This window comes from Populus euphratica, unplaced genomic scaffold (assembly GCF_000495115.2).
Source record: "Populus euphratica unplaced genomic scaffold, PopEup_1.0 scaffold26.1, whole genome shotgun sequence".
NCBI classification, from domain to species: Eukaryota; Viridiplantae; Streptophyta; class Magnoliopsida; order Malpighiales; family Salicaceae; genus Populus; species Populus euphratica.
Window position 1 is genome coordinate 601,012 of NW_011499896.1, and position 24,361 is coordinate 625,372.

The 24,361-nt window shown below is 30.7% G+C and overlaps 2 protein-coding genes and 2 non-coding genes across 5 annotated transcripts; 2 read left to right on the forward strand and 2 right to left on the reverse strand.

Annotated features, from left to right (window-relative positions):
* Nucleotides 1–10,226: 10,226 nt before the first annotated feature.
* On the forward strand, nucleotides 10,227–16,078 carry LOC105132051 (bifunctional 3-dehydroquinate dehydratase/shikimate dehydrogenase, chloroplastic-like). Its single transcript, XM_011035320.1, has 10 exons — nucleotides 10,227–10,544; nucleotides 13,158–13,266; nucleotides 13,445–13,663; nucleotides 13,799–14,139; nucleotides 14,269–14,332; nucleotides 14,596–14,704; nucleotides 14,795–14,944; nucleotides 15,027–15,175; nucleotides 15,270–15,432; nucleotides 15,551–16,078. Exons 1-10 carry the CDS (start codon nucleotides 10,345–10,347, stop codon nucleotides 15,592–15,594), a joined length of 1,548 nt encoding a protein of 515 aa, XP_011033622.1. The 5' UTR covers nucleotides 10,227–10,344; the 3' UTR covers nucleotides 15,595–16,078.
* Nucleotides 16,079–16,375: 297 nt separating this feature from the next.
* LOC105132052 (NAD(P)-binding Rossmann-fold superfamily protein) lies at nucleotides 16,376–19,595 on the reverse strand. 2 transcript variants are annotated; one of them, XM_011035321.1, is made up of 3 exons: nucleotides 19,392–19,595; nucleotides 18,885–18,959; nucleotides 16,376–17,355 (listed from the first exon to the last, which is right to left on the reverse strand). In XM_011035321.1, the coding sequence occupies exons 1-3, from the start codon at nucleotides 19,409–19,411 to the stop codon at nucleotides 16,560–16,562; spliced, it is 891 nt and encodes a 296-aa protein (XP_011033623.1). In that variant the 5' UTR covers nucleotides 19,412–19,595; the 3' UTR covers nucleotides 16,376–16,559. The 2 variants fall into 2 exon arrangements, with proteins under 2 accessions (XP_011033623.1, XP_011033624.1); XM_011035322.1 differs by having other exon boundaries at nucleotides 18,885–18,956; nucleotides 19,392–19,593.
* Nucleotides 19,596–23,975: 4,380 nt separating this feature from the next.
* Nucleotides 23,976–24,047, forward strand: TRNAP-UGG (transfer RNA proline (anticodon UGG)). Its single transcript has one exon. It is a non-coding gene; the product is annotated as a tRNA-Pro (tRNA).
* A 204-nt stretch (nucleotides 24,048–24,251) lies between these two features.
* On the reverse strand, nucleotides 24,252–24,323 carry TRNAP-AGG (transfer RNA proline (anticodon AGG)). Its single transcript has one exon. It is a non-coding gene; the product is annotated as a tRNA-Pro (tRNA).
* Between the last annotated feature and the right edge of the window lie 38 nt (nucleotides 24,324–24,361).

The following is a 24,361-nucleotide window of genomic DNA, read 5'->3' on the forward strand; positions in this document are numbered from 1 at the left end:
GAAGCTCTATCATTTACTAAATCAATTTGATAGCAGATATGATCATCTTTTTTCTAATAACATCTCCCTCCCTCACCCCCTCCATCCCTCCCTTCCTCCCACCCATGTCACTATTTTTGTAAACTTTTTTCTATTATTGTATGTTATTGGTTTCTGTAATAGAGCTTTTCTGTAACCCGAGCACATGTTCAACAAATGAAAGGTCTTATGATATGGACAAACTGATCTCCAAGACCTGTGATGAGGCTGGAGGATAGACCCTCGTAGAGGACCGGTTTCGCTAGATGCAAGAGGTGGACTTTCCTTCTCCGCTCCTGCCCCGACGATCGGTTGGAACTTAAGTGGATCCTAACGTTTCGATGTAAAACGAACGTGAAATGAATCCCCTTACCATTCTTAAGAAAGCCAATGGCTCCTGCTTGGCATGTTAATTCATGATTATCTGTGAAGAAGCGGTGGAGAAAGAGGGCTGGCAACCTTTTAGCTGCCGTTGGTGATGGCATTATTAGAACTAGAGTATTGTTACCACCCGAATCCTTTCTGGTACATGAACGAACAACGCAAAAGACGCAAAAGTGATGTTAAAAGGATATTTTATCTATACCAAACCTAAACCTGAAAACGAACATATTAAAAGAATAAATTAATTAAAAATATACAATATTTTATAATTTTTAAAAATAATATATTAGTCAAAATTGATAAAATCAAAAAATAGTTTAAAACTTCTTATCAATAATTAAAATAAAAATAATAATTTATAATACTTTTTACATTGTTAAAATCTAAACTTAATTAAAATAAAGTAACAATAAAGCATCTAAAATATCGAATTAAAACTAAAAAGAAAGCCTCGCAAAATAAATAAGATATATTAACCAAAACTGAAGAAGTAAGAATACTCAACAAGTTCACATGCTAACAGAAACTAAGAATCTAAAATAATATTAAAAATAAGGGGTGAATTTAACCAACTCAGTAAGGGAATAATATTTAATATATATTTTAGATATTAGTAGTTTGTAAGTCGATTTATTTTGATAGACATATACATATACATATACATACTAAACATATTATAACATAGTGGAATACATGTCAGATATCAGATGACACCCGGGGATGACCATATGACACTTAAAGCTGACCACTGTGGGATGATCATTTGCCACAGCCTGACGCTTCTCTCACCAGTTAGGTATACAGAATACTATGTCCACATGAACTAACTACTCTCTATTAATGTGAAGTTACTAACAAGTCCTATATTAAGACATAATAGATATTCGAAGAATCATAAAGGAAATGTATATCATATCGAATAGATTTTAGCTTGACAGAATGCGAGTGCAAATTCAAGAAAAGATGAGTACTTGGAAAATAAAGCAATACATATAAATATTCAAGAGATTAACTAATCGTACTCATCATATAATCAATATATATATTTATTTATATTATATACATAGTAGAAATTATCCCACTCACCCGGAAAAAATATAGAACTAAAAGGAATATCAATGAAAAACCTAAAAATTCTATTGAAGATCGTTAAGAGAACATACAACAAATATACGAAATATACTAAGAGACAAGCCAAAACAACACAATTTAAAGATTTCAATGCATGAAAGAAAACTAGGTTTAGTCTCCTAAGTTTAGGGATGAAATGACAACTTTCCAAAATAGGGATCAAAATGTAATTTTACCAAAATTGGAGGGTCAAACTGTAAATACATAACCATATTGAAATTTCACCTATAAACCATTCTCAATTCTGTCTAGAATGAATTAGAGACCGAACTGTAATTTTATAAAGTTTAAGGACTAAAATGTAAATTCCTAAAATTGAGGGACCAAAGTAAAATTTTTTCAAATCAATTATCAAATTGAGATTCATCATCATTAACCTCATAATAACACTTTCCAGAAACTCAAAATACATTTAGAGGTTAAATTGTAATTTTTTCAAAGTTAAAGGACCAAACTAAAATTCTCATAAATCAAGGACTAAAATAAAATTTGATCATCTTCAACCTCAAGACCATTCTATCCAGATTTTACAGTAAGGTGAAAAAATAAACTTATTAACCCATAAAAATTAATTTAAGCAAATTAACTCATAAATCTTTATTTTCAATAATATACTAATTAATCACCTAACATTAAATTATTAATAATCATAAATCAATCTTAACAATATAAACTTTCATTTCTTATAAACCCTAATCAATCCTTTAATTATTTTACAAATAAATTATAATTAAAAGTAATATAAAAAACTATTTACTTATTATTTTTATCTTTCTCCAATAAAAAATCTAAGATGAAAAGTTAAATTTTTAGTTTGGGGAGAGGATACGGTGAATTTAAACTGATTTAGATTTAGATTTAGGTTGGATGTAAGATTTAGGCATATAAAGTATAAAGGGCTCCTTTACGATGCATGATTGACCTGGGAATCCGTTATCTCCTGTCTGCTAGGAGCTTCGAGATTCACAACTGCATTTGATTATCGAAAATTTCTTAAAGTATTGATTCATTCCCGAGGAACCTTGTCTTTCTTCTATTTACATGTAAAATATTAGATATTGTAGCAGAGAATCAAATATTATACTGAGCAGAAGGGGTGCCCATAATGCCGAGCTGCACACGGGCATGAGAACATTTATCATTGTTTTAAACCTTATTATTGTTCAATCTCAATTTTTAACTATTTGAAAAGTACGATTTGAGTTCATTTGTGGACCGCTGCTTTTTGTTAGAGGGTGTTTTGACAAGAGTATGGTTTTTTTTATAAAATATATTAAAATAATATATATATTTTATTTTTAAAAAATTATTTTTGATATCAACATATTAAAATACCTGAAAACATAAAAAAATTAATTTAAATTTTTAAAAAATATTTTCAAAATATAAAAATAAATAATATTTTAATTATCATTGTTAAGATTATATCGCATGTTCGCACATGTTGTGATAATAGTTGTATTTTAAAGTATTTTGTGAGTTAAAATATATTAAAATATTTTTTAATTTTTTAAAAAATTATTTTAAAAATTAACATATCAAAATGATTTAAAATATAAAAAATTAAGAAATATTTCCAAACAATGCACTGTGTTTCTAAGTAATACTAATTTTTGAGGAATATGATTTTAAGCATATTTTAAAACGATATCAATTTATGATTAGATGGATACCTAACAATATAATTATCAACATTTGTAGAGGTAAACAAGAATGTTTTCAATGACAGTTGTCATCGAATATTTTGTCTAATCAATCAATTAAGAAGTTAAAGAAATTGAATGAATTTTCATGTATTAAATCATAAGTTTAACGATGAAGACGTTGCATGTTTTTGTGGTGTAAAATGTTTAGAAAAATATTATTTTCATTGTTTTAATATAATAATGTTAAAAATAAATCTAAAAAATAAATAAATAATATTTAAATATATTTTTAATTAAAAAATATTATAAAATAATCCCTCTCTTAACATAAAACAAAATTGAAAAGTGGCCGAGGACTGGGTCCGGCAGGTGAAAAGAATTCCGGGTAGCTTTGACAGCTTTTCATCGGATTTGGAACATGTTGATAAAGGCAAAAGCAATTCACATGTTCTCGTATTATTTCCTCGTGACATGTACTTATCATCTTTTGTGTGTCACATGCGTTAGCAATCTCATATTTATTATTTATTTGAAAGTTTTTTTTTATTTATTTTTTAAATAATTTTTTTATGTTAAAATATATATTAATTATATTTTTTATTTTTACAAAATTATTTTTGATATCAACAATTAAAATGATTTGAAAACACTAAAAATATATTGTTTTAAAGTTAATAAAAAAATAAAAAAAATTTTAAATTTTTTTTTAAATTTTTTGAAACGAAGAACAAACAAGGCTTGGTAATATTGCCTTTTTCATTTACTTATAAAATTTTCAATTATTTAATTCATTTTTCTTTTCCTTTTTAGTTTTATTATAAAACCTTTTCCATAACTTTTTAATAAATATTTAATTTTAAAAAATCTAAATAGCTATGAATATAAAAGGTCACATTATAAGATCTGTTGTAGAGTATATATTTTTTTTTAAAGAAAAACACAAATAAAAAGTCTTCAAATTGAAGAACACATTAAACTTATTTTAAGTTTTCCCCGAAAACAGCCAGACGATCATTGCTTAAGACATGTTCGGCACATGTAAGGGACCACCCACCATTTTGGAGCATATATTCCATGAGCCCGGCACATGGGACGTCCATTGCATAGTGACTGGGGACACGCTACCAACAGGCAACACATCTGATCCGCTGTGTCCTTTTACTCGTACTCCCGTTTATTGCTGCCTTCTCACTTTCTATCTGGTAAGATAATTATTATTAAAAGTATACAACATTAACAGTGTGTAGATATTCTTTTTTAAACTATTTTTTGTTTAAAAATATATTAAATTACTAAAAATACTAAAAAATAAAAAGATAATTAATTTTTAATTTTTTAATTTTTAAACTTTATTCTTAATATTAATATATTAAAACAACATTGAAATACAAAAAAGAATAAAAATAAAGAAAAGATATCAAGATTTCATGGAAGGGTGGTTTGGCAGCAGGCACGCCCTTCAGCTAACACTCAAAACGGTCAATCCTAAAGGAAAAGAGCTGGAGAAACTCCATAGAAAATCATGGTCCCAGTGGCAGAACATGAGGTCTCAAAATCTACACAGCTAGCAGTCTTCAGATTGCGAGTGGGAGGATTAGTCCACATTTCACAATTACTTAAGCTGGAAGTCCCTGTTTTCCCCCCCTGCAAAACGTTCCCCTAATGTAGAGTGTAAATAATGAAGACAAAACAGGAAATCGATTAAAAAGATCGTATCTTTAAGGCCCTACTAAGAAAGATTAGCCCTAAATTATTGGAGTGTGTTAGGGACCTCTCTGGTCGTTGGGTGCCACTCATTTTCTCTCATTAAATGCCATCGCCATGAGTGATGAGAGAAGCTTAAGGTAAGCAATAAGTGCTGCAAACATGGCCGCCGGTGAGTGGTCAGAGGGTCACTCTCAGTAGACGTGACGCGTTAAATCAATATCGATAATTAATGGGTCTCTGGTTAATCTTGGTCGGTGCATAGTTTCCTGTTTACAAGAGCAGAGAGAGAGGATCGATGTCCTGGTGATAACCTCTAATAACTATAAAATGAGGGTTGAAAGTCCCTAGCATCCCAGCTTCTACCTGTACAGTTCTACGACTCCATGGTGAGAGATTTTTCTTATTATTATTTAATGTTTGTCAACATTTTCTTGGTTGATTTATATTGTAAGAAAAGAAAAGGTATAATCTAAGAGTAATTACTTCTTGAAAAAATATCAACCATTGAAAATTATTAATGAAATCCACCTAATAAATCCTATGAAACAATCATGGAAGAATAACATCACTCATAATTTAAATACGTTGTTTGTAATTAAAAAGGGATAGATATAAGGAATAATGAAAATTGTAAAGCCTAAAGATGACCTTTTAACTTTTCATACTTGGTTATTTAACTAATATAGGAAGAAAAAAAATTACAAGTTACAACAAGATATCCTTCCTTTCTCTTCTTGAATTTCTATTCATAATGCCAAATAAAGAAACCATGTCATTCAATTTCTATCAAACATAAGCCACAAAGTTATTGATGATACCAATAAAAAAAAAACCTAAATCATCTAAATAATTATAAATCATGGCCATTCAAGTCAGGCTAGAATAGTTTTTATTAGCTCAAATTTACTGTTATGGCATGATTTTTAATAACACAAGTTTAACCTATTTAACAAATAAATTCAGCCATTGGTACACATCTTATTGTATAGTGATGAGTTTAAAGACAATCAATATAATACCATATTCTCTCCAACTTACTCAAAAATTGTTAATATAATGTTAATCATTTCTCACCAATAGCAATATCATGCCCACATATCACGTTAAAAGGGAATCTAGCAAACCACCAATAACACATAAAATGTCTTAAAAAATACACTTACTAACCTCTCCATCAATGATACATTGACTATTATCTTATTTTTCTTACTCATTATGAGGTATCTCTAAGTATTCTTCATTTTTGCACCACTCTCCATGAAATAAGTTAACATAATTAGAGTCTATAAATCTTTTAGGTCATCAGGTATGTCAAGGGAGGTGAATATAAAAAAAATAGCAACATACAAAATAATAAAGCAAACAACACAAGAACATAGAGTCACTTTCTATACTCCTGTTATGCCTATATCTCACAAATTTTTCTTTTACTCAACTTACTACTTCCTTGCTCAATATACTCTTATTTTTTAAAATTTACTAGCTTAAACATTAAAGAGACTTTATTTTAAAAAGAGACTCAATCTACCCATCCAAGATCATAACCTTACAAATCATAACTTTATCAGTTGCATCGTCTACAAGAAATGGACAAAAACAAGTTTGTTTCCATTTCACACCACATCACTAAAAAAATTTCATGGTTGACAACTTGAAGAATTTAGGATATGAGAGAGTAACTAACCTTCCATTATAGGTACTTCAGCTCCTCTAAATCTTTATCATGTGAAAGTTCTTAATGATATTGCTTTAGCTATATAACAATAGCTTTGCATTTTCCCATTCTTTTAATGGGAACAAAAAACTTAACATCATTGCATATACCACTAAATGCATTTAGACAACTCTTGATCCATGAAAGTTCATAGAAGAACAGCGTGCAAGTAAGCATGCACAAGAATGTTCATGCTTTGATCTTCTAAAAGAGCTAGTTTTAATATAAAGAGCATTCCCTAGTAAGTCCTAGCTATAAAGTGGCTAGCACTATCAATCTTCCTTCAGATCTTGCTTGTATGCTTTTTGTAAAAAAAGCCCAGATGTGATATTAGATTAGTAACCGCACAAACTCTTGAGAATGAATACCACCCCCTCAAAGTGAAAGATTTTTTACTTTGTCATTGGGTATTGCACATTAGTCTCTCTAAAGATTGTATCTTTACAAAAGTTATAATAAATAACTACGATGGTCTTACAAACCTAAGAAAAACACATACAAAACATGTGAAGCATTCTAGAGCTTGTGAAACAAGACAACAATGATGTATGTAAAGCCCTTTCAATAACATTTTATGGATTTACTCGGGCATGATACCATAGCCTAGAGTCTAGTTTCATATTTAACTTTTTATGATCTTAATGCTTAACTCATCTCGTGTATTAATACAAGCATACCACTAAAAAGAACACAAATATAAGTTCTTTGCCATCACACAATAAAAATATGAAAGCACTAAGACATATCTTCAAAGATTTAACGAGAAAATCCCCAATATGAAGAATCTATTTAAACTAATTGCTAATAACACCCTGATCAGTGATCAGTGAGGTCTATAAATATTATTTATAAAAATGGTTAAATACTTTCCCTAACCAAACTCTCTTGATATAAAACAGATGATGAAAAATTGCATTTGATTAGAAAAAAGAAAGAAAGAAGAAGCTTAATCAGAGTATAATAACCTTATTTTTAGCCTTAAGAAGAAAAATCTCTCAAACACCATATATACATAATTATTAAACTTGGCTCGGGGGTTGACTCAGCTAAAAGGTCGAGTTTTAAGCCACATAGGTCAACCCAAGAAATAAAAAAAAATATATGTTTGAGGTTTTAATGCTCCACTTGAAAAATTCTTGAAACAATTCATATGAACGTAAGTTATATGAAAAAAAGAGAAGAAATCTTAAGCATAAAGTGTAATATAATTATTCCCAATAAAAAAGTTAAGAAAAAATTCATATGAATATAGGCTATATAAAAAAATAAAGTGTAGTATACTTATCCCACATAAAAAACTTAAGAAAAAATTCATGTGGATACACACACATATACATATAAACAATGCATGTGGATGTAGAACACAAAAAAAAGAAGACATGAAGTGCCGTATAATTATCTCATATAAAAATGGTAAGAAACAATTTACATGAATGTAAGCTGTAAAAAAATATAAAGTATAATATGAAAAGTTAATAAACAATCTATATGGATATAAGTTATAAAAAATATATGTAGGGCTAAATATTCAAAAATTAATTTTATATTTTTAGAGTTTATTAAAAAAATATAAAATAATGGGTCTCACCCAAGTTATATCGGGTCATCAAGGTTTCAGGTTGATCTGATGGGTTATCTAGATTTTGACCGAGTCAATTACAAGCCTATGTTTTTATCATTTAAAACTCGACCAAGATCTTGGGTCATCGGTAACTAAGTTAACTTGTTAAGCCACACTGAGCTGAATTTCATAATTATGTATTATCTATTAGGACAGACTGAGCTGAATTTCATAATTATGTATTATCTCCTAATAGCCTTAAAGCATCCAAAAGAAACATCAAGGGATCCATTTCTGATCAACTAACAGTCTTTAAATTTATGACCACACTTTTGACCACTATTCATATTAAGATATTGACCGCCATTAAAAAAAATCATGTGATACCTATCTTTTATGAAGAGTGACATGAATATAAAGAACTCCAATAAATTTTATTTCTTTCACCATGATTATGGTCATGATAATAAGAAATGCCTTGCAAAAAAAAAAAAACATAAAAATACTAATCATTAGGTCACCTCTAATAATTTAAAAGGAAAGAGATGCAATTTAAACAAACAAGAAAAGATTTTTATGATGCATTACCTGAAATTAAATAATTTTCAAAATTATATGACCACTTACATGAGAAAATTTTTTAAACTTTTCAGTAAAAATAGTTGTGTTTCTTTATGTCTCCAATGAAATCTTCATGTTTTCAAATGGATCTCTATAGCAAGATTGTCTTGTCTTCATCAAAATATATATGCCTTAAAATGAATTCTATATGTCTCTAAATAAATCTTTATATCTCTAATAAAATTTTCATCGTGAAATCTTTATTTCTTAGTTGAAATATCAATGTATTCAGTAAAAATCTCCATGTCTCCATAAGAATCTTCATATTTTCTTGTAACGTTTTTATGCACAAGTTTTTGATACTGCTTTTATAAATATAAAATATTCTTTATTTTTTAAATAATAATATTCTTTGCTCTAAAAAAAATAAACAAATTAGTTAAATTAGTATCTCTTTTATAAATATGTTAACCAAAGCAATAAGAAGGTAATCATGATAAAAAATAATAAAAGTTTTTTTTTGTTTTTTACTTTCACTGGTTAAGTCATTCAAACATAAATATTTAAAAAACCAAAAAAAATTAATAGTGCAATAAATATATGGGTCTATCGAAATCACTTGGTTTTTTTTTTTTCCCCTTTTAATTTTTAAATATTTATTTTTGAATGCCTTAACTAATGAAAAAAATAAAAAAAACTTTTATTATCTTATCATGATTATCTTCTTATTGCTTTGGTTAACATATTTATAAATATATTGTTTGCTCAATACAATGGTTCCTCAAAAGTTTTTTTTTCATTCAAACATAAATATTTAAAAAACCAGAAAAAATTAATAGTGCAATATATATATGGGTCTATCGAAATCACTTGGTTTTTTTTTTTTTGCACTATTAATTTTTAAATATTTATGTTTGAATGACTTAACTAATGAAAATAAAAAAAAAAACTTTTATTATCTTATCATGATTATCTTCTTATTGCTTTGGTTAACATATTTATAAATATATTGTTTGCTCAATACAATGGTTCCTCAAAAGTTTTTTTTTCATTCAAACATAAATATTTAAAAAACCAGAAAAAATTAATAGTGCAATATATATATGGGTCTATCTAAATCACTTGGTTTTTTTTTTTGCACTATTAATTTTTAAATATTTATGTTTGAATGACTTAACTAATGAAAAAAAAAACTTTTATTATCTTATCATGATTATCTTCTTATTGCTTTGTTAATACAATGGTTCCTCAAAAGTTTTTTTTTTAAAAATAAAAAAAGACCTTTTACTTACATATCAAGGTAATGATATTCACTCCGTTAAATTATGTGATAAACTTCATATATGAATAAAATAAAACGGATTGTGCATATACACCAAATCTTCAGTTGTGGTATTCATTGTAGTGGCAGCTTCACACATGGTGGCTAAAATCTAAATATTAAATTCCATCGTTGTCATAGTAATAAAGGAGTGTTCTTGCTATTAAAAAAAAATAAAGGAGTGTTCTTGCTATTAAAAAGTCGCATGTCTTTTGCGAGTCTCATTATTTTTATAAGCAGCGAGCTCTTAATTTCTACAACCACATTCACTTCTCTCGAGAACACATACGAGAGTTAGCGTATGGCATTCAAGAACAACCTTCTAGTGTGCACACCATTAGAATGTGAGACAGCAGGAGAAATGCTGTCTTCCATGAAGAGAGCAGAGACTGAAGGTGCAGATCTTACAGAGCTCCGCCTTGACTCCTTGTCATTCTCTCACAATTCCGAGGTCGAGAAGCTCATTAAACAGAGGACTTTGCCTTCTATAGTTTCTTTCAGGTACCTTACCTAGCATTGCTGTGCTCAATATATGTTTTTTCATGCATCTAGTTTTGCCTCGTTTAATTCTTCCTTATAGCATTAAGAGAGCCCTGTTCTTATGAGACTTAACCAAGTAAATTATTTGTCTAGAAGGAAATTAACAGGCGCTACAATATTCCGTAATGGTTTTTTCAAGCCATTTCTACCTTTTCCTTATTCCTTTTTAAGAGAAGAGAGTTTTTGTTCTCATGCCAAATTATCTCCAATACTATGAACCTTGTGTTCTAAAGGTTAAAAGGAGTCTCAGGCCATTCCATAATCCAAGCCATTAAGCCTGCATATATCATTCCAGATTTCTGTCCATGGTTGCTAGAGAGTTGGAAGTGTTTCCCTGGTTTTTCTATATCCTGCTAGAATTTATGTTCACAACTAGAGCTTAATTTCACGTTTCCCAGCTTGCCCAGCACCTGGACTTTCGTTTATTTGCTTGCGTTCTAGTCCCCCAAGTTTCATGGCTACAGTCATAGATCGACAGTCTACAGCCTAACCTCTAAACCAAACTGAACCTTAAGCTTATAGATCCCTTTATGTATTTAATAATCCTATACATCTCTATATTGAAGGACGACGACGCAATAATGCCGGCGAGAACTGTTGGAGAAATAGCTCTAGATGAATCAAATAAGGAGTTGCTTTATAGGTGCGGAAATAATGTCTATTTTTTTTAAAATTAAAAGATTAGATTAAAAAATACATTTTTTATATGGTTTTTAAATATTATATTTTTTAAATTAAATAGTTACTGTTTAGTTTTATTCTACTAATTAAGTATGATATTTTAATATTATAAATATTCATATAATAATATTAAAAAACCTCCAAAAAACCATTTGACCATGGCTTTCACTGAATTTAAAGTACAATGAAAACCTCCACATATAAATACTTAAAAAATAAGAGTATCTTTGCAAATATTTATTTATTTACAGACTACCCCCACCTCAAGAGTACTGTTTATCCTCCTTGGATTGTGCGCCATAATTATTATACATCTTGCACAGATATTGTAATTATTAACTCCCCGATGACTTAGCTGGTCCCATGCTATGTACGTCAAGGTTATCAATTTGGATTCGTTTTGCTCGGAATACTTGAGATATTTCGTATCAATTTAAAAAATAAAATATTTTTATTTTTATTTTAAATCTTAATTTATTTTGAATTTTTTAGTTAAATTTTGATAAAAATATTCCAGCTTAATTTCAGATATTATATTTTAATTTTAAAAAATTATTGAATCAAATTAAATCTAGTTTAATTTAATTAATTAAATCATCTATGTATAAAAAGTTATTTTTTATTATTATTTTTAATTTAATTTTTATTAATAATAATATTAAAAAAAATTATTTTTATTTTTATTAATAATAGTATTAATTTTTTAAAATTAGATTTATCATTAATATATATAATTTATATTCATATTGTTTTTTTATGTTTATACTATTTAGAAATTTGAGTAAAATAAGAGATGGTTTAGATCTTATTAGCTTTGATAACATTTATTTAATTTTATATTTAAAATATTTGTGTTAAAATATTTTATTTTCATAATATTTTATTTAAGTTAAATTATTTTAAATTAAAAATTTATTTAATTTTGACTATTTTAAAATTTAAAATTATATTTGTTTGATATGTATTTTTATTGTATAATTTATAATTAATTTATTTTAAATTTGAATTAAATTTATATATATATATATATATATATATATATTAAATACTTGTGGTAGGTCGAATCTTGCAATGGTAATTGACATGATTTTTTTATTTGTTTAAAGGAAGCTAATCAAAACTATTTGTCTCTAGTGCATCCCAGTATATAATGCACTAAAGACAAATAATTTTGATTAGCTTCCTTTAAACAAATAAAAAAATCACGTCGATTACCATTACAAGATTACAAGATTGGACCTACCACAAGTATTGATTATGGAAAAATAGCGGTTCACGTGCTTCAATGACAATCTAAGAAGAGTTCATTTATGGAATTAAAAAAAAATTATCGAGTGGTGATGATTGGTTGTCATGAATCAACCATGTGGAGGTTTGAGGATCATTCAACACTGTAGGAATGGTAGAAAAAAAAGGAGCTCAAGGACTGCAAGTGTTTCTATCGGTCATCGTCTCCAGATGAGAACGGAAATGACTACATCCATTGCTTTCCTGTGGTTGTTAAATGTCAATATTTGCACGACTTCTTAATTCATTTCTGAAAATGATATTCCACTGTTGAACTTTATAATTTCCTTCTGTCGTCCTTCATCACTCAAAATTCAACATTAGCACAAGGTGTTTCAGTCTTGAGCAGACAAAGGGGAAGTACGAACTTGTATCTACTTTTAATCTTCATTTAAATATTACTAGCTGACGATGACGATATAAAATTCTTACATGCATGGATGAGGAGTCCAGGATCTATCCACTTAGCTTATAAGCTCTAAGTACTTTTCTGGACAAAACCCACAGAATCTTGAGAGTTCATGATGGAATAATACGTTAAAACTTTTTAATTACCATTTGAAACATGTAACCTTGTCGAAGTGAAAATTTTATCTTTCCCCGCAGGCTCGAGCCATCAAGGATCTCAAGCAACAAAGACAGGAAGAATACATGTTTACAAGTGCTGAGACTGGCTTTCGACTTGAACGTCGAGTTTGTTGAAATGGACTACGAGGTACACAGCCAATAATTAATCACAATTTTTAGTGAGTCTCAATTAATTAAAAAAACTGCTATGAAGCTATATGGAGGAATGATATGGTCAGCTGTGATTGATCATACACCAATTTGCTTTTAATGTTTAATGGGACCGCACGTAATAATGACTGATCCGATGAAAATCTATCTTTCAGGTGGCTTCTGAAGATGTCATGGCTGAATACGTGTACAATCGTTCCAATACCAAATTAATTGTATCCAGCTACGTTAATGGTAGGAAACCTTCAGCTGAGGAACTCGGTTATTTAATCGCTTGTATGCAGTCTACTGGAGCTGATGTTCTTAAACTAGTACTCGACGTTGAAAAAATCACAGAGTTGGCACCTGTTTTCACGATGCTTACACATTGCCAGGTACCCCCTTTTCAGACAAAGTTCAAAAACATTGTAATTGTGGCAGTCTACTGCATTCTTGTAGGGTTGCTTGCTTTGAACGAGAACTATATTGTGGCTTATATATTCTGGGGCATGTTTTGTTTATGTCTACAGATCCCCTTAATTGCTCTCGCGGTTGGCAGTAGAGGCCTTATAAGCCAGCTGCTGGGGCCGAAATTTGGTGGGTTTTTGGTCTATGGATCTCTGAGTGACAAAGCAGTACCAGGCATGCCAACTCTGTTAAGTCTTAGACAAATTTATAAGCTTGAATATATAAATGCAGACACAAAAGTTTTTGGTCTCATTTCAAATCCAGTTGGCCATAGTAAAGGTCCTGTTCTGCACAACCCTGCATTTAGACATACTGGATATAATGGAATTTACGTTCCAATGCAAGTGGATGATGTGAAAGAATTCTTTAGGACCTATACGAGCAGTGACTTCGCGGGTTTCAGGTATCGGAATCATTTCTTTTGTTCAATCAATTCTAGTTAGCACGATTGGTTTTCCATGCATCCTTCACTTATATATCAAGCTCTTCGTATGTATTGCATGGTGTTTACCTTCTGTGTTGATTGGCGTAGTGTTGGAATCCCACATAAGGAAGCAGCAGTGGGGTGCTGCGATGAAGTCCATCCACTTGCCAAGGTCAGAAAAGTTTCACTACAGCTGCTGCTGCTGCTTTTCTTTTGTTTTGTTTTCTTTCAACACTATTTCGCTGCAAGTTCATTTTTGACTAGTAGAACTCTTCATATCAGAGTAACTGGTGAGGTTTACGATATAATTTTTTTTCTAGTTACTACCAGCAAAGTCGAACATTAGAGTCATGGGATTAGGCTTGTTTCATCCTTCATTTCTTATGTGATGCTTTGCATTTAAGCTTCTTAACAGAGGAAGTCTTTGTTGCTCAGTCCATAGGAGCTGTAAATACTATTGTAAGGAGGCCTACTGATGGGAAGCTGGTTGGTTATAATACAGATTGCGATGCTTCTATCTCTGCGATAGAGGATGCTCTCACAGGTACCATGCTGATAATTTTGGTTCGTTATATGCACTAAGATGATTCATTTGTTTTTCCCTTCCTAATTCACAAGTGCTCTGGCTAAGCAGAAAGACGGATTACCCACAAGGGAGTACTGGAAGCTTCACCTCTATCTGGGAAAACTTTTGTGTTGATTGGAGCAGGAGGAGCAGGACGAGCGCTTGCTTTTGGGGCCAAAAGCAGAGGGGCTCGGGTGATTATTTTCAATCGCAATTATGGTAAGCAAAACTACTAGCTGCATTTTCTCTCTTCAGCAACTGAGATGATGCATGTTTCTAACCATGGCATTCTTTCGAGAAGAGAGAGCAAAGGCTCTTGCAAAAGCAGTTTCAGGGGAAGCTCTACCATATGAAAGTCTAGACAGATTCCGTCCAGTTAATGGGATGATCCTTGCAAATGCTTCTGCCATTGGAATGGAACCAAATTCAGATCAAATTCCTGTCTCGAAGGTACCCTCTATCTGTGCCCCTGTCTCCCTAATCGTTTATCAATAGAATTTGTCCTCAATGACATATCCTTTTGGAATTTGATATACTTCTTTAGGAGATCTTAAAGGCGTGTGAATTGGTATTTGATGCTGTTTACACGCCCCGGAATACAAGGCTCTTGCAGGAGGCTAAAGAGGTTGGGGCTGTCGTGGTAAGCGGGGTGGAAATGTTTATTAGACAGGCTCTAGGGCAGTTCAGACTGTTCACCGGCGGCTTAGGTATCAGTTTTCCTGTTGTTTCTACTCATCAACCTCGTTTAAATGATCAATTAACGGACATGTTCCCACAAAATTATTAGAAATTGTCACCTAAATTCTTGCTTCCACTGCTTTGCAGCTCCGGAGGCATTCATGCGCAAGCTTGTCTTGGAGCAATTTTGACTGTACATCCAACCATGCTCAGTAAAATTTCTGTAAATGTGAGTTTCTTCAAGGATACAAGTAATAAAACAGTAAGGATTCTTGTGAGCTTTCCATCTAGGGTTGAGGTCGGAGCGCCTGAAGGGCTTCAGCTAGAATCGTTGACCATGCTTCTCCCCAGAATCACCTAAAGCAGAAGGCATTCGGAAGCTATGTTTCTCTCTGATCCTAGAAATAAAAGGATGAAACTCGCATACAATTTCAAAGCTTTTACCAAGCAGTGTAGTATCAGATTTGTAACAAATCAATCAACACTAGCTATGAAGAAAGTGAAGAATGCATGTATCTTGAAATATCTCCTACAGTCACCGTTGTGTAAAATAGCTGCAATCCGTACCTTTGGATGGGCGACCATTACATATGTATCTACATAATAATGATGCAGCATCGTCCTATGTCTTATACCGAAGTACAGAATAGTATGAGTACAATACTGTTGTTGAAACATTGTAGGTAGATATGGATGTAGATAATTATAACAGCCGAAGTACAGGTAAGTATCAACAGCTGCTAGTTTGTTCCCTTCAGAGATGACAATTACTGGGAATGTTTACTGGTTAGTTTAGTTTCAACTTTCAGGCAGTATTTCTTTAGAGGGTATGAGGTTGATTTGGCAATGTGAGAATTTGTTTCCTTCCCGGTAGCAGAAATATTTCTGGTCCAAATGTTTCTGGTCTGCATTGCAGAACTAAAAGATACAATTTTTTTGGAGACTGACTTTGAGATTGCCTCTAGAGATCTCTAGTAGGAAACTAAAATGCTTTCTTGTAACAGAGAACACATGGAGATGCAGGATAGGAAAAAAACCTTGAAAGTTGCATGACCAAAAAGCGGGGGGGGGTGCGAGGAGTGCATCATGAACACCATGCTTTCAATTATCGTGCTTTTATTTCCTGTTCCTTTTTCAAACTAGTTTAGTACAGCAGCTAACTTGGTGCGGGGAGCATCATATTCTTGAATGATGTAAAACCTCCATCTACCACCAAATTATGTCCGCTAACATACTTGGCATCATCGGATGCAAGGTAGAGTGCAGCATTAGCTATGTCAGTTGGCTCACAATTCGCTCCCTCTAATGTACCGGTTCTATACACGATTTCCACGAGCTTTTGATCATCAGCACCTGGATATATCTGACTCATTTCTTCCATCACAAATGGAGTTGGAATAGCAAAGGGCGATATGCAGTTTATCCGAATCCCATGCTTACATAACTCTGCTGCAAGTGACTTGACAATGCCTACAACAGCAAACTTGGAGACGCTGTAGGTGTGCTGCGCAAGCCCACCCATGAGACCTGTGATACTAGCTGTGCAAAGAATGGCGCCACTCCTTCTGGGGATCATCACACGCGATGCATGTTTAACTCCAGCCATTACTCCTCGTACATTGATATTCATGATCCTATCAAACACAGCTAGATCAAGGTCTACAATACTATGAGGACTCTTGCAGGCCACCCCTGCGTTGTTGTACATAATATCCAGTTGGTTGTACTTAGAGATGGCAAAATCAACAGCACCGGAAACATCAGATTCTTTAGTTACATCACAGGAAATGAAAGTGGCGTCTGGCCCAAGTTCATTTGCAGTTTCTTGGCCTAGTTGGTGTTGAATATCAGCAATAACAACTCTGGCACCATGGTTTATGAATTTGGCTGCAGTTGCCTTTCCAATGCCACTTGCTGCTCCAGTGATCAATGCTACCTTACCTTCTAGTTTGCTATAATGACACAGCAGATACAATATTAGAATCTAATATGCACCAACAAATTAATTATTCAATAAAAGCAATTGGGACTTTGCTCGAAAGAATGTTTTCTGATGATAAGGGAGTTTAAACCTGGTGTGATATCAAATAATGCTCTCAGTCACAAGTAATAGATGACTGATCATTGCAATATATTCTCACAAAGGTCCAGTCATTGGACATGGTAGAGATGACATTAAGGAAAAGATCAAATGCATTTTTTATTTGGTGCTGTTCATATGATCATAATAAATCAACTGTATATATAGATAAGTGATTGCAATTGGTTATAAATTAAGGAGAAATCAATACCAGAAGAGAAAACAAATCAAATGCTAAATGACAGTTTTAACTAGGTAGAAACTAACATTGCAAGTTTATTTAATTTAAAACCAGTACCCCTGGCCCTTTAGCACTTAATAAGAATGTGTTCTTGGCATATGATGATAGGAGATGAATCCAAAGTAGAGGGTCCGAGTTCGAGTAGTTTTAGGAATATTAAAATTTATATAATTATTAGTTTTAAAAAACATAAAATTAATTAGGTATACATGCTATATAAAAAAGTATAGGATAATGGTAAAGAATTTGAAATCTACACAGCATGTCTCATGTCTCAAGTTCAAATTAGGATGTATATCTCTTGTAAGAATCTGGGTCAGTCAGAATTTTATTTACTCATCTGGAACCATAAAATATACTTTTTAAAAAATAAATTTTGAAAACATAAAATTAATTAGATATACATGGTATATAAAAAAGTATAACATAATGGTAAAGGATTTGAGATCTATATAGCATGTCTCAAGTTTGAATTAGGATGTATATTTCTTATAAGAGTCTGATATAATATGAATTTTATTTACTCATTTAGAACCATAAAATATACTTTTTCAGAAAATAAATTTTTCTTAAATTCAAAAAAAAAATGCATATTAGACTAAATACTCATATTAATTAAAAAAAAAGAAAAGGTAGAGGGTGACTACGCCCCGCCACATATATGTTTGAAAATACAATTTATATATGGTAAACCGAAAGGTTTAGCAATTTATTAAATCATCCAAGTCTGTAATCAGTTTGTAGTTCTCATTACTCGTGGAAATAGATGATGCAAAATAAATAAAAAGTCTGTAATCAGTTTGTAGTTCTCATTCGTGGAAATAGATGATGCAAAATAAATAATTAATTACCTTGAAAAGTGAAAAGTTGAACTAAAATACTTTTTCGTGGCAGAGGAGGATCTTGTGCAAGAAGATGCTTGGTATTATGCTGGTTATTCTTTTTCGGAGTATTTTTTTATTTGAAAATTTTTTTTATTTGAAAATTTATTTTTGAAAACAAAATAAAATGATTGAAAGTAAAGAAAATAAAATAAAATTATTTAACAAACGTCTCCAACCATATGATAATGCCATCATATCTCTGCAGACAAAGTTAAATAGCAACAGTAAAAAGAGATGATTGTGAAAGGAGATGGATAATTGGTTAGTTTCACACACCTTCCAGGCTGGGAGGAGAATCCCTTGTTGAAGACCTGAGCAAGAGAAACTGATCTTGAAATGGAAGCACTTCTGCTAAATTAATAAATTAAACCGCAACAGATCATGAGCTGTAGCATCAGCAAAGCCATGAACGATAAAAATGCCAGAAACAGTGCATTTACCGCACCCCCATTTCCATCATATATAGACAACCAGTCATTTGATTACAAGTTGGGCCATAAATTGATGTGCTATGATCAGTCCTAGCTAGCTAGCCCCCACCAACAAAAAGAGTTAAATAAACACAATTTAAGATCAAGAAAGAGATGACGATACTAAAACACCAGAAATTGCTACTTAATTATTGTTGCAGAGCAAGAAACGGTAGCAGAAGCAGACCACAGGACATCTCTAACTTGCAGGAAAAACATACATGTAAGAAGAGAAGCATTAAAGAATCTTATTCAAAGATCCTGAAGGAGTCTGAAAGTAAAAGAAAAGGGAAAGAATGAATGAATGAAATACCTGAATCCAATCTTGAACATACTGCTCCTGGTGGGAGAGAAAGTTTGAACCACAAAGAGGTGTTCTGTGTGAGAATCTTCTGCTCAAGCACGAGTGAGAGAGGGAGAGAAAGAGACTCGAGGAGTTGACACTGAGACTATAGGGCCCATTTGCAAGACAATATACGTGACGGACGAATCATGCCTTGCAAATTGCTCCAAGGCAAAGAAATGCACGACATTGCTTGATGCGGTTCTTTTGTAATTTTTGGCTTTTTTCCTCTTTTTCATGGTTTATCATATAGTTTTTAAACCCTGTTTATCACGAGTTTTTAATCAAATTATCAACTTATCTTTATTTTTATTTTTTAATAAAATAAAATTATATTATTTTTGTTAAAAAAATAGCTAATGAATTGCAATCAAATTTTTAATCAACTTTTATGAAGTCATCCAGATTCTTTTACCAAATCACCTAAACTTTTATTTTTTTTTATTTTTGTTAGATCCAGCCCGATATAAGCTACATCCTAGATTAATTTGTTGAGTTATAATTTAAATTATAGTTTATCAAGATTTTTCTTTTCTTTAATTTAAGGTTTTCAAGAGGATTACATATTATTTCTTATACATTATTCATTATTTGAATTTAATTGTTTCATTTTTTCCTTTATTTTTATTATTTTGTATGGAATTGGTCAAAGAATTAAATTTTTGAGAATATATCGTAACTATTGCATATATGCAAATCCCTTCACTTTATTTGCAAATATTGAGCGAATGTGCCTGAGGAGGGTTTTTGAAAGTAAGCAAACCACTAGTTAGTCAAACCACTAGTTAGTTGTGGTGCGCGCAAGTTAGTTTGGATACCCACATTAATCTAAAAAAAAAAAAAAATCAGAGTTGTTGCATTCCAATGTTTGATCTAATGATGGAAGGAGCTTATTTTTTTTTATTGTCATGGGTTCGAGCCCTGGTATGCATGTAGATTAATTTGTTGAGTTGTAATTTAAATTATAGTTTATCAAGATTTTTCTTTTCTTTAATTTAAGGTTTTCAAGAGGATTACATATTATTTCTTATACATTATTCATTATTTGAATTTAATTGTTTCATTTTTTCCTTTATTTTTATTATTTTGTATGGAATTGGTCAAAGAATTAAATTTTTGAGAATATATCGTAACTATTGCATATATGCAAATACCTTCACTTTATTTGCAAATATTGAGCGAATGTGCCTGAGGAGGGTTTTTGAAAGTAAGCAAACCACTAGTTAGTCAAACCACTAGTTAGTTGTGGTGCGCGCAAGTTAGTTTGGATACCCACATTAATCTAAAAAAAAAAAAAAATCAGAGTTGTTGCATTCCAATGTTTGATCTAATGATGGAAGGAGCTTATTTTTTTTTATTGTCATGGGTTCGAGCCCTGGTATGCATGTTTGTCATCCTTGCGGTACCTTACCTGTCTACTGGATTTGCAGGGTATTCAGTGGGTCGTAAGGATTAATCATGGAGCACACAAGCTGCTCCAGACACTCTACATAAATTAAAAAAAAAAAATTTCAGAGTTGTTCCAGAATATATATATATATATATATATATAGACATACACAAGATCAAATATGTATGTATGCATGTATGTATGTGAGAAGTTAGTTTAATAGGTTACCAATCAAGTAAATAGTTACAAGTAGAGAGAGGTGCAGGAGGAAGAGTAAAGAATGCTAGCAGATTACAGAGAGTGGCAGACAAGTGAGTAGTCAAAAAGTTGTTTGGTTGAGTGGCAGACAAGGGAGTAGTTAAAAAGTTGCTTTTTTATGTGGAAAAATCCTTTTGAAAATATTTGGTTTTTTTTTTTTTAATTTTTTTTAAAAAATTGTTCCGATGTATTAATATTAAAATTAAATTTTAAATAAAAAATTATTATTTTAATATATTTTAAAGTAAAAAATAATTTTAAAAATAAATATTATTTTATTATAAACAAGCTTAAAATTTAATTTATAAAGATAGTTTTGATTGAAAATTAAAATCTCCTCACAATTGCTTTGAAGTTGGTACATGTAAAAGAAGGAGAATGTATCTTGGGGGGCTGGACGATGGGTGATTATGTTTGGTTTTTGAAAGTAAGTCAAACCACTAGTTAGCATATCAAGATTTCAGAGTTGTTGCATTTCAATGTTTGATCTAATAGTGAAAATCTAACGATGGAAGAAGCTTGTTTTTTTTTATTGCTATAAGTTTGAGTTCTGGTATGTACGTTTGTTATCTCTATAGTATCTTACCTGTCTACTGGGTTTGCAGGGTATTCAATGAACTGTGGGGATTAATCGTGATATGCGTAAATTAATCCAGACACTCTACATAAATAAATAAATAAAAAAGATTTCAGAGTTGTTTCAGAATATATATATATATATATATAGAAAGATTAAATATGTATGTATGTATGTATGTATGTGAGAAGTTAGATTAAATATGTACGTGAGAAGTTAGTTTAATAGATTACCAATCAAGTAAATAGTTATAAGTAGAGAGAGGTGCAGGAGGAAGAGTAAAGAATGCTAGCAGATTACAGAGAGTGGCAGACAAGTGAGTAGTCAAAAAGTTGTTTGGTTGAGTGGCAGACAAGGGAGTAGTTAAAAAGTTGCTTTTTTATGTGGAAAAATCCTTTTGAAAATATTTGGTTTTTTTTTTTTTAATTTTTTTTAAAAAATTGTTCCGATGTATTAATATTAAAATTAAATTTTAAATAAAAAATTATTATTTTAATATATTTTAAAGTAAAAAATAATTTTAAAAATAAATATTATTTTATTATAAACAAGCTTAAAATTTAATTTATAAAGATAGTTTTGATTGAAAATTAAAATCTCCTCACAAAGTTGGTGCATGTAAAAGAAGCAGAATGTATCTTGGGGGGGCTGGACGATGGGTGATTATGTTTGTTTTTATGTTTTTAAAATATTTAATATAATAAAAAATTATATTTTATTTTAAATTAATATTTTTTTATGTTTTTTATCATTTTATAATATTGATATTAAAAATAATTTTTAAACAAAACACCCTCTTAAACTCTGAAGTTTGAGCTGGATAAAGAATTGCACCTTCTTCTTTTTTTAGTTTTTACTAGATTACTTCGACTTGCTAACAAAGATTAAACAAAATAATAATTGGATTTTTATTCAGGAAACCATGCTGTGAGTTTATCAAGACAATGTCTCTAATTCCTTCAGAAAAAATGAACACCGATCTTATAACAGTATCATTGTCTATTTTTATGTATCCTAAACCCTATACTGAACGCCTATCATCAATCCAATCCATTTAAATCTCAACTTATGCCTACTATAACAACAATAACAAATATCATAAATTAATAATGCTAATTAATTTTTTTTTGCCGTGGAAAAAAAATCAAATCATAAAAAAAATACTTAAATTAATTGAATCATATTATATTTTTATTAATCATTCAAATTATATTTGAATAAGTTAAGTTCATTGCACCAACCCCACAAAATATATTAAAATGCATAGATCAACTCGAATTAATTTAATAAATTTATAATTTAAATTGTAAGGTAATGATATTCTAATATAAAATAAATTAAAAATATATAAAATTTTAATTTTAATTAAATTAAAGTTGAAAAATAAAAAATACATAAAAAATTACCTTAGTTAACCTATTAAACAAAGAAGGTAATCTAAAATAATTCTTATTGGTCTCAGCACATTAGCCAAATAAGTGATGATTCTCTACATTTCATATGAACTTGTGATTGTATATATTCAGAGGACATTATGCTTTAGATGCAGAGATAAAAGAGAAAGCATTCAAGACCAGAAATTCAGAAGACACAGCAGGTTACTGATTCAGACACGGCCAGTAAAACCACAAGGGTGAGATGAATATTCAAGTTTGTCGTGTGTTTAAAAATATTTTTAAAAAGTTTAATATTTTTATTTAATTTATATTATTTTTTTTGTGTTTTTTAATATCTCAATGTGCTAATATAAAAAATAATTTTTTAAATAAAAAATATTTTAAAAATCAAATACTCTCAACAACCCCGAAATAATAATTGTATCTTTGTCCCGTAAACCCTGCTGGAAGTTCACCAGGCCACTCTCCCTGATTCATTTAAAAAATAAGACATAAACACCGATCCTATCATAAATACCACTCCCCGATCAATATGTAATCTAAAATTTATATTGAACGATTAATACACAACTCAAGTCTATATTAAATAATAATAACAATAACATGCATCAGTATATAATAAAATAAGATTAATTAATTAGTTTAAGAGACAAAATCAAACATGTACAGAAGAAATTCACCACCTTAGATAGAAAAACCATCAATGATTTTAGGTTGCGAATAAAAGAAACATATCCAAGGGTCACAAATGATGATAAGTGCAGAAAATTTCTCAATCACAGAAGGCTGGGATCAATAATTACTTTTAGAAATTGCATTTCCTTCCCAAGTAGAAGAAATATAGATAATATTTATTTATTTCGCCAGTGCAGTGGAGTGGATTTCTTGGACTTAGTTTTTGTTTATAATTATATAAACACAGGCAACAAACAGGGCATTTGGTCTAGTGGTATGATTCTCGCTTTGGGTGCGAGAGGTCCCGAGTTCGATTCTCGGAATGCCCCATCTCGTTTTTTGGTCATCCGATGATGTCTACACCCTGCTGCTAGACGAACGACGTGTCGCATGGAAACCCTTTTTATCTTTTCTCCCCCCTGTAACGTCGCTGTAAATTTAACTAGCCTGCAAGGGCAAAACTGACAAGATAAAAAAAGGATAAGGGGCATTCCGAGAATTGGGCAAAACTGACAGGATAAAAAAGGGGATAAGGGGCATTCCGAGAATTGAACTCGGGACCTCTCGCACCCTAAGCGAGAATCATACCACTAGACCAAATGCCCTGTTTGTTAGCTGCAGGTTTAATTTTCTTAATTATAAC